General features: G+C 40.5%; 1 protein-coding gene across 1 annotated transcript in view; it reads right to left on the bottom strand.

Annotated features, from left to right (window-relative positions):
* igsf21a (immunoglobin superfamily, member 21a) overlaps positions 1–11,595 on the bottom strand; it is a 276,459-nt gene that overhangs the window by 56,057 nt on the left and 208,807 nt on the right. Inside the window, exon 5 of the mRNA XM_024270945.1 lies at positions 3,258–3,373. Coding sequence (XP_024126713.1) covers positions 3,258–3,373 — 116 coding nt within the window. The remainder of the gene's footprint in view (positions 1–3,257; positions 3,374–11,595) is intronic.

The following is an 11,595-nucleotide window of genomic DNA, read 5'->3' as shown; positions in this document are numbered from 1 at the left end:
AGCCATCCGACAGGTCCAAAGGGGACCGCCCTCGGGCCACGGAGCCCGTGGAGCTGCGCGCCTTCCTCGGAGTCGGACTGTCCGAGCGTACGGGGGCTGGCTCGTTTGTGGTCGAGTGGATCCCGGAAATCCTGCTGTGCCTCCAGGTGGGGAACCTGCGGATCGGCTTCGAGTTCGGTCACCAGCAGAGCGGTCAGCCGGATTGCGGCGACGGAAAGGGGACGGCAAGCCGGATTTTGACCAGGCCATCGGAAAACATGCCGCTGAAATACTGTCGCCAGTTTAACCGTCCTCCAGTCTGTCCTCCCGTCACTCGCCTTCACTGACAACCACTGAGGAAAAAGCAGGGGTAGAAACCTCCACCAGGAGCTCCTTTTGGGCTTCGTTGTTGATTTTCCATGCTCGAATGTACATTTGTGTGTTGTTTGTGGTACATTTGTTGTGCATTTTTTTTGTGCATTGCAGATTTTTTTTTTCGTTGCCTATGCTTGGCGCCGCGGATGGCTGCCTCGGTGTGTTGGTGCGTGTTGGGCACCATCATCACCAATCAAGATGCTATCAAGATCTCCAATGCTATCAAGATCTCTCCAGGGAATCCAGAGAGCATGTCACGCTAGTGAAGAGGGTAAATGTGAGGAAGACTTCACAGCATTACAGAGGAGACAAATTCCTCGTATGTGAAATCATACTTGGTGATAAAGTTGCTTCTGATTCGGATTTTCTGACTCCATATGATATAAAGTAACGAGTTGATAGCCGTCGATCAGTCGACTAATCGTGGCAGCCCTACAAGCCATCGAACCCCGCATTGGTCCTGGTGGTTAGCCTACAGGTTGGCACCAGTGTTGGACAGCAGAGAGTGTGATGGGACTGTGACAGTGAAGTGCTTTTGACCTTTTAAGTATATACTATACCTTTGTATAGGTATACACCGTTTACCATTTTTTAAAGCAAAAGTAGGGATACATTGGAGATGTGTGGTCACTGTGTTTATGTGACAATGAGGATAGCAAAACAGGGACATTAAATTAATTTTAATTAAAAACAACAGTTTCTCCTAAATCTCCAAACTATGCCCGCTGCTTCTCCCTACCCCTTCAATTGTAGGGGACATTTTAAGCTTTAGTTGTGTCTGAAATGTTTTTTCTAGACTTAGACCTGTGCTTTTCGTGGAGAAATGCATTTCTTCATGTGGGCGTGCTCTGAAGCACAGAAGTTTACTTATAAATACATGTAAGTAATGAATTTTTGTTTTAGGTTAACCGGGTGGTAACAGGTGGATTTTAGTTACTAGACTTTCAGTGAGAAAGAAACAGCGTTAATATGTGGGTATCTGAGCTGTTGTGTATGTTCCACTTTTGGACAGAATAGTTTTACTAATTAGATCGCACCAGTTTCACGTCCTGTGCGTAGAGAATTATGGGAAAAACCTAGGAGACAGGAGAAAAGGGGCTTGACTGCACATTGCATTGGTGAGATTTTTTTTTTCTTTGTCTGGAATTATCTGAGCCAGATTATGTTTTTAATTTTGTTTTACAGACATCAAGAAAGCCTTATGATGTGTTTTGTTTTGAGAGGTGTCTTGAACAGTGAAATTTGAGAACGTTGCTTCTGTAGGCTTCATGGACATGTGTGCATATGGCAGGATTTCTTTATTTGAATTTGTTGTGTAACATGTTTACATTTTTCTTAAATTGTTTCAAAACTCTATTTAAAATGGTACAACGGAAAACTGATGGTAAAGAAATGAAGCAGTGAAATTCCATTTTTTTCTTAATTTGACCATTTAGGTGCCACTGCTAGACTCTTCCTGTTCACCTCTTGAGTTATTTTTTTTTTTTTTCTAAAGACTCTCAAACGGGCAAATAAAGGATCCCACAAGAAATTCTTTGAAGCTTGTATGTTATTAAATCCGGCTTCATTAGCACGAATTTTTAAAGTTATAAAACATAGGTCATGCATTTTCTGAGTGCTGGAAGCTACATGCTAACGTAGATGACCGGTGACTATTATTGACGTCATCGGGGGTTTGTAACGTCTGAATCTGAAGACAGTATTTCCATATCTCTCTGTGTGGAAGGTTAAATGTAGGAGTAGGGGAGGAATCTGTATTATGTACGTTTCACTCACTGACCACAACTCTCCATCAAACACCCACACTTGAATGCAGCCTGAAGGCTTCCTACCAATTATCCAAACACAATCTGAACAACTTCCCTAATCAGCTACGTGGTACAGCCGGACAGCAAGGCTTTGGACCTCATCGTTTTCAGCTCCTCCCCTACATACGCACATCAAGACTCAGGCCGCGACACAGGCCGTGAGTCACATCACTATAGACCACATCTGCAACAAATGCTTCCCTTCTAGTTATAGAGTCTGATGCCCCATCGGAATGTATCATCATATAGTATATTTATTTTTCAATGACTGAATGTTGATCAAACTGACACTTGTCAGACTATCTGGATTCTAATATAAATAAAACAATTGTCTTACTGTATTCGATTTGGATGAAGAGTCCATGTCAAAACACAAACTCCATCATAACCCCATCAACCAGGAAGTACGGGAAATCAGCTTCACCTTGTTTTCACCTCTCGCTGTGATCATAATTGCAGCAGATAGGTGAGCTCACGGCTTGGAGTCCATTACTATACCTCCATGATTAATGGCCTGTTGGGAACCAGCGGTGGCAGGATGCTCTCAAGCAGTGTCCTTCAGCCACCAAACATCTGAGCACATTAAGATCAAATGTGCCTGGCTCTGGTCAACAAGAAAAGTGAAACCGTGCACGTGAGGTTGTGTGTGCTTGTGTTGGGTCGAGCACGTGGATGTGCACAGAGGCGTGGAGTGACTGCTCTGCGTGCAGTCATCATCATGTTACTTTAATTAGACTAGATTCCCCGAATGTTGCCGTTAATGAGGTTAATGTGTCTGTGGCCGGGACTTGATCCTCTTTGCTTCATGGAAAGAAGAGACCGGTTTAGTAATCAGCCCTCCGGCCAATTAGAAATGACAATGAGCAACATCCAAATGCTGAACTTCCTGTGGAACCGCAGCACATTTATGCTCTTATGTCTATAAATCCAGAGAAATGTGGTTTGAAGAGCGTCTTCAGGGAAACGCCGAACACGTCTGTGTCTGGGAGCTGCAAACCATAAAGAGAATCGCTCTGCAGTTTTCCTGTGTGAACTGCAGACACCAGCGTGCTGTGAAGGAAGGGCGAGAGTGAAGAAGGTTTGTCTTGAACTCACCGATGGGGCGGGCTTCCCTCCCTTTGCAGTGCACACCAGAGTGAAATTCTGGGCTTGGTATCGACTGAAGGGGGCTGGAGTGTTCTCTGCCATCACTGATATGTTGTTTGGAGGTGCTGTAGGGGAAGGAGAGAGGCTTTGTGAAACAGTACCCTAGTATACAAAGTGCAAGCTCAGACATCCCTGTACGGTTAGAAAACATAATTTTTCACACATCTGGAGCCAGCAAGAGGGCAGAATAAGACTCCAACATCTACACACCTGCTTTATCGAATTCTATATCAAAAGAAGGAAGAAATCTCCTGAAAATATCCACTTGAAATGGTAACTAAATGATTGGGATAATATGCTCTAAGCCCCCCGGGGCTCCTGGAAGTGGGATAGGGCTGATAAAGGATGAGATTGCATACATATCACAAACCTGCTATCAAGATCTCTCCAGGGAATCCAGAGAGCATGTCACGCTAGTGAAGAGGGTAAATGTGAGGAAGACTTCACAGCATTACAGAGGAGACAAATCTCCGAAAGAAACGGATCTGCTCAACACGCCGCCGTTCTGTTCTCACGCCGCAAATGTCAGAACTCATCTGACCCCCTGAATTTGCGGCTTTGGCCGGCTTCTCGACGACAGGTGGAATTTTCAGGACTGCGGGATGTGAAAAGCACTTTTCCCAGCGTAACCTGAAGAGCTCCTCATGTGCTCCACGCGTTTCCCTCCCAAGCCTTTCATCATCAGGAATTTAACTGTTGCCTGACATATTATTTCCCTCTGGATTTAGCAGCAGGAGCTTTTATGAATACTTCAATGGGCTCAAGCTCTAATCAGAATCAGAATTTGTGCAATCTGTTGAGGATGTCATGAGGTGAAAGAAGAATCTCTTCAGAACTCACAATTGCAGAAGAATGGAAGGCAAGCAGAGCAATAAGAGAGTCACAGTCGCAGCAGCGCGTCTCTCATGTGCCAATTCTATGTGTAAATGCTTTTTAAAGGCACGCCACGGCAATTAATTGATTGAGAGTAGGTGGGGGTTTTCACGGGGATTTAGCTGCTGGCTTGGGTGACTGTGTGTTTCCACAGCTCTTAATTGCTTATTGATGGATTTCATATGGTTGTAAATTAACCTTAGGACACTCCATTAGCTTACTGACAAGCCTGTCTCAACCTGGAATATGATAAGCCGTCAGAGGTGTCTGCGCCTGACCGATCGCACACGGATGCGCCACACGTGAAGTCTGATTGGAAAATGCAACAGAATGGAAGGACTGATACAGACGTTATCCATTTGGAACATGGATTACCATATTCAAAAACGTCAAGTTCTACTTTACAGTAGAAGTAAGCCTAAGAGTTATGTGAACATTTTGTCTAATTTCCAGGGACTTTTTTTTCTAACCCAGAATTTGTTTTAGGCTTTCCTATAAATTCACTCAATTATTTTTCACAGAGATTCACTAAAAAGCAACATTTTTATGATGCTATTAAAGGGGAGTATTGATTGGTGGAGTCAGCAAGAGTCCAGATTAGTCAAAATTAAGTAATCGACCACTCTAGCTCATTAGGTCTATAAAATGAAAATAAATATGAATCCTCTACAAAAACCTAAGGAGGTTAAATCAGGATAGTTTGATTTTGTTTTGTTTTGAGGTATAACCAATTCATGCCCCGATTTTTTTCCATTCATTTAAAACAATTGACATATTCACATAATTTTTCAAGGTGATTCTAATTGTCTGCAGTCGCTACTGGTACGTTACCAGTTAGCAAGGGGGGGTTAAATACAGCTGTTCACAGTCCAAGATTAAAGGTGTTCATTTCAGGGTGTATTCAGACTGGATGATCATTTGTTCCAGACCGAGTCCTAAACCTTGAGTTTAGTCTGTACTCAGACTGGGATCTACTGAAGATTTCTGTTCCACACCAAAACTAGTAAACAGAACCACATGACTAAGGATCTCTCCAGTCATTGGCCAACAGTTACAGGGGCGGGTCAAAACAAAAAAGAGAAAGACGGAGGTGCTGCATTTTGCAAATTCTTGCCAGAATTATTCAAACTTTATTTCGATGATCAATTTTGAATGTCTGTATGAAAGTCAGTCTCAACACTTCTTACTGCTGCTTTGACACCATTCAGACATGCTGCAAGACGTGTGGGCGCTACGGCTTAGAGGTACGTACGGTGATAAGTGTTTGTGGGGAAGATGTTGTGAGAAGAAAAGTGTCTCATGTAAAAAGTTGTTTAAATGAGCCTGAATTCATCCATACACATTTCAATGAGCTGCTGTTACATCACTGCTCCACGTTTGTTCCTTAATGACCAGCTAAGGTGGCTCAGTTATTTCTCTCTCGGTGTGGACCGTATTCAGACTGAAGTATTTCAGAGTGAACCGAAGTTCAGTCCGATTGGAAAGAAACAGAGACCACCTCAAAAGGTGGGTTTGGGAGCAGTTCCTGGTCCCGGACCACGGTCCGCTTGGGTGTATTCAGACTGAAACTTTGTTCTGGATAATAGGGGAAAACAAACTCTTGTTCACTTTAAGTGGACCAAATGTGTCCATTCTGAATAAACCCTCAAATGTTAATATTTTGAAATGTTTATTTAGCTTTGTGTGGGACAATGAAAAACTAATAAATCTAATATTGAAGCAGGGATGATGCGGCCATGTTGGCAGCTCTGAAGCAACTGACTGAATCATTCTCTATTCACACTACACACTACAAGACCCAACGGTCTATTAAACTGGGTTCATTTGAAGCAAAAATGAACAATATTTGCATTAAAACACTATTGAAATAGCATAATTCCTTTCAAACTAATAATCTAAAATGCAAACTATTAAACTTTTTTATTATTGTTCTGGAAGATTAATAGAAACAAAACACATTTTTTTCCTTTTAAGTTCCTAGTTATCTTCTACCACCAACAGTGGAGTTATTGTTATTCAAAGGAAGTTACTCAGCATCTTTGGTCTTCTAGGGTTTGGGTTAATACGGCCAAAAAAACACTAATTAGCCACTCTGATCGAGTTAATTCAGGAGAACTGCACACTGATTGTGTTACACTGTTATCTGCTGTGTGAGTCTGTGTGTGCGTCTGACACAGCAAAGCACCATGGTAAAATATTTGACATGATTAATACCAAAAGCAAGTGTGCAGCACACTGTGTTTGCAAACACAACAACCTCGGAGAGGATTAAGATGTTTTTTTGTGATGATGGAGTGTAAGCCTTTCATACTTCATTAAACTGCAGATCTCTCTTTCCCGCTTGTTAAAGGTTTGATAATCCCTTTATAGTTTTTCAGGTTTTTTTTTTTTAAATAGAATCTGCATGTATTTCTCTCTCAAACACAATAATTTAGTTCATCTAATGAGAATTCGGGCTTTCCACCACAGAAACTGGATCAAACCGATCCCCAGGATCACACTGATCCCACAGTTTTTCATTTTCTCCGTTCTTCCCATGAAGACACCAGAATGTCAAAGGCAGTTCTTGCAATGATTCAGGACTCAGAAATAAATTAAATAATCTAATTTTGTGGCTATTACGGTGTAGAAAAATAAAAAGTATTGATCCACGTCTCCGGATATTACTTCTTATTTCCTTCAGACACGGGCAGTTTTATGTTGTAACCAGGGCAATAACAAGAGAAAAAGCCCCAGAATGCAGTCTGTTCAGCCTTTAAAAAACATCCCCACTTGAAGTTCCATGGAGTTGGTTTGCTGGGTCTGTTTTTAGTCAGTTTACTCTTCAGACTGTTTACAGGAAAAATGAAGCGAATAAGAACTTAACCCTCCAGACTTCTCTTCCTCCCTAGAAGAGGCTCCAGCCCTCCTCTTAATATCTTAAAAGCTTCAGCCGCTCTATAAGGAATTGATCACTGTGGCTGTATACATTTATAGGGTTCATATGAGCATGTACAAACATGGAAACTCTCTTTACTTTCATGAGACGTTGGTGGATAGGAGAACTTTTACTGTCCATATGTGAACATAAACATTCGGGATTAGCTGTGTGAAAAAGACAGTGTTTTAGAACAGGATTTGATTCTGAACAAGCTGAAGGTGGAGCAGAAACTGAATCTTTACATAAACGTGTTGTTTTACTTGAAATTGCATCTGTAAATGTATGCACTTATCTACTTGCTAAAACCTGCTGCATGCTCCTAAGGATAAATACAATTATTTTACAAGATTTGTTTTTGTGAAATTGGACTGAAATTATGAAACGGAGCAGCTGAAATGGTGGAGATGTTGCTGCTGCTGTCAGTCAGATCTTTGCTTTTTGTTTCTTAATAGTTTGTTTCCCAAGTTTATTTAGCTGAGATCTTGATGTTGACCGCTTTCACACCAGTTTGGGGCCAGTGACAAAAGTGACCATTTTTCCTTTTCTATTGTGTTTTGGCATTTGTTCTGATGCATGGACATGGTACTGGGCATGTGTGCTTGAGAGGAAGAACGCTTCCACTGAAAGAGGAAATAACAGAGAGGTGAAAATGAGGCACTGGAGATACAGAAATGTGCAAAAGTAAATCCAAGGTAGATATCCTTTTGTCTAATTATAATGATAAACGTTTGAATACAGACAGTGGAAATATGTCAGTGCTAGTTTTACTGGATCTCAGTGCTGCGTTTGATACAGTCGACCACGCAATACTACTCAGACGACTGGAAAACTGGGTGGGTCTCACTGGGCCAGTACTAAACTGGTTCAAAACGTACTTAGAAAACAGGAAATATTTGGTGTCAATTGGTAACTTCACTTCTGAGCCAATAGAAATTACATGTTTAGTTCCCCAAGGCTCCATCCTGGGACCACTACTATTTAACATCTACATCAGGGGTCACCAACACGGCACCCATAGGCGCCAGGTCGCCCTCGAGCACCACATAAGTCGCCCGCAGGTCTCTTCTAAAAATAGCACAACTCACTTGAGAGCTGCTCGAAAATAAAATTTTATTGTGATGCAATTTTTTTAAATCACACTTAATATATATACTATATATATATACTTATATACTGTATATATGACATATACATATATGTTCATTATTACTCAAGCCAAAAACGGCCTATCCCATTTTTTTGTTTGTTTTTTATTTGTTTTCTCATTATAACGAGATAATCGATAACAAAGAATGAAGCGTCTCCTTCCTTTCCCGCATGGAGACACTGAGACTTTACCTGTTTTAAGATTCTTTATTTTGGGGTTAACAACAAAAACAAGAGAAGAAAACACTCCACAAAAGTTGTTTTTGGTCAATTCTTTTACTTATTAGTGGAGCTGCGCTCCTCAAACGCCTGAGTGAACCAGCCCCCTCCCTTTACTTCCCCCAAACCAACTGCTTTCACATTAACTCTGAAATTGCGCGAATAGGATTTTTGATAATTAGTGATCTTTAATGGAAACACAATTTCTATAAAAAAAAATTAAAATAAAAAAAACTTGCATTTTTCGAAAAAAGTTTTTGCATAGCGTAGCAGGTTTTGGGGACGTATTGAAATGGATGGACATTTTTTGCAAAATTGTACTGGACGTTGAGTTTTTTCTAATTTAATCCACTCCTGAAGTGTCTGTCCGAGTAAAGCACAGCTGGCGCCACGAGAGACCCCACAGTGTCACAGCCAGTGGCAGTTCTACACTGAATTACTCCCCGGGCGAGACCCCCACACCCACCCCCCGACTCACAACTGAATTTTGTTTGTCCGTTGCCATGTTTTCCTAGAATTACAATTGAAAACAACATACAAAAGACATTTTACACAATGCTGTGCAGCATGATAACAGCTATCAGTACATACAAACAAACTAAAAAAACATACTGTATAAATAAAACTATATAGGAAAATATGATGGTTAAAAAAAACATTAATGATTTGAAAATTTAAATTACCATATTAATCAAGTCATGTTGCTGTCTTCAATCCAATGTTAAAAACATTTTTAGTTATGACTAGTTATAACATCCAAAGTCTACCATTAGATTTATACGAGCCAACATTTGTCTAATAAAAAAGTTGTATGTTTATCAAAACCCTTATTCCCTTTATTTTGAAATGTTCAGTTCATAATTATTTTCTTGCAAAAACAAAACACTAATAATAATTGAAAGTGGAGTCTTATTTCAGGTTATATAACATGACAGAAATGTAATATTTTAACTGACTGTTCAAATCACAAATGTGTTTTTTTTTTCAATCACAGAAGAGTAAAGATTAAAACTAGTGAAGAACAATAAAATAATTATTTTAAAGTTTTGTTTTTTTTAATGTCATGCATATAAAAATATGCTTAATTAGAAATATGTGCAACATTTTTACATAATTGTGTGTAATCTTATAGATCAGTGTTGTACTTGTGAGTCACAATGAAATGGAGCACCAAATGAGTGTGTGTTTGTGTTGCTGAGGTCAGTGTGAGCAAATGCTAGAAATTCCCAGCACACCTGAATGTAGCAATAGAGAGTTCTTAATGCAAGCACATAAGTGAGGAAATTCCAGGCACCCCCTGAACGCACCTCGTACCGTGGTGAATGTGACAATTAAATCCATTAAATCAGTGCAACAAAGTCAGGATTAAATGTTTGAACAACTCTGGGATGGATGTTTGTGGTGGAGAAGCAGACTCCATCCTGGTTGTGTTTGAGCCTCAGAGATGAAGAACAGAAACTCACCTGTCAAAGTCAAAGAGCTTTGCTGACCGCCAAAATAAAGTTTTATCCATTTCTGGTAGTTGTTAATTTAGAGGTCTGCCTGTATTGAAACATGGGTTATAGAATGTCATGTTATGACTGACTTAAAAATAAAACATTCTACAAAGTAGACCCCGCCCTCCTTCATCATCCGTCCTCTTCGTTTAGGAGAGACCCACAGCTGAACTGCCCCCTCCACCCCTCCCTTTTTCTTCACACCTGTCCATCTCCTCAACAGACAGGTGTGCCTGCACCAGCAGAGAGCGCCAATTCGCTGGTTTCAGGCCGTTCAAAACATATTAGGTAGTAGACAATCATAGCTGCGCAGATTATTTTTCCTCCCAGCGCTGAGATGCCGCCCCCTTTGAATTGGCGCCCCGGGAAGCTGCCCGTATTGCCCGTGCCTAAAACCGCTACTGGTCACAGCTAATTGTGCATCTCCTCTGTAAAATCAATAACCAAGATTTCCTCATGGCTTCATCTGTAGCTGCACTTCTGCAGCTGGCAGCCTGAACACGATGCAGAAGTCTCCTTAGAGGATCAGCACGAGTGCAGTGAGTGACTTCAATGGATCTAGTCGTGTTCTTTCTTTTAAATACCACTGAACAGACTTCTCACTTGAGACTGTCAGTGGACTCGCTGCACGAGCCAGCGCAGCCCGCGCGCACCACACTGCTGTGATGTCACCCAATGCTCCCTTTTTAGTGAGTCAAATATAAAAAAGCACACACATCGCCTTATCGCATTAGTCGGTTTGTGTTTTATCACATTATTATGAAACCGTATCATTGCGACACTGTTTTTTTTTTTTTTAAATTCCTAGAATTTGGTTAAAGTTTCATGTGTAATGGAAACAGAACCCAGGGATGCTGAGTGTTTCTGCATGGTGCGTTCACTGAGCCCCGGATATCGGGAGTAAAATGAAGCAGTTTATCAGAGAAAACATAGAACACCGGCACTGATCCGGATATAATCGATTGATTATATAGTGTTGACGTTTTCTCTGAAAAACTGATTTGTTTTGCAGCGGATTGTATAAAAATGACAAAGTTTGTTGCGTACTGAGTTGGGCCGAGTGGCTGTTTGGGTTCACTTATGTCCAGAGCTCAGTGAGCGCACCATGCGCAGATTCTTGTCTGTTGTGGGATCTGTCAATCAACCTGTTCATAGGTTTAAGGAAAATAAAGGGACGGGTGCATGAGACTGAATTAAAGCATTTGAGGAGCATAGATCCACTAATAATAGTCATTAATTAATTATTATTAATTAATTATAATAGTCACAATTTTGTTAAAAGCATTGCATTTGGTCATTACCTCAAAATGTGACAAGATCTGTTGAGATTAATAAAGTTCTGAATATTGATATTTGTTTCCTAGCTTGTTATCATTATTGATAATTATGGTGAAAAATCAGAATCTTCACATTGAAGAGTATCATTTTTATTATTAATAATGTATAAATTAAGGAAAACTAAGTAAATGTATTATTTCAAACTGGTAGCCCTTCATATGACTCAGTACCCATGAAGTAGTAGTTTCAAAAAGGTTGGTGACCCCTGATTTACATGCTCCCACTGGCCCAGGTTATAAAGAACAACAACATTAGTTACCATAGCTATGCAGATGACACACAGATATATATTAGA

The sequence above is a fragment of the Oryzias melastigma genome, linkage group LG5 (genome assembly GCF_002922805.2).
Source record: "Oryzias melastigma strain HK-1 linkage group LG5, ASM292280v2, whole genome shotgun sequence".
Lineage (NCBI taxonomy): Eukaryota > Metazoa > Chordata > Actinopteri > Beloniformes > Adrianichthyidae > Oryzias > Oryzias melastigma.
Note: the sequence above shows the minus strand (reverse complement) of the source record. Positions and strands in the feature narration are given on the sequence as shown.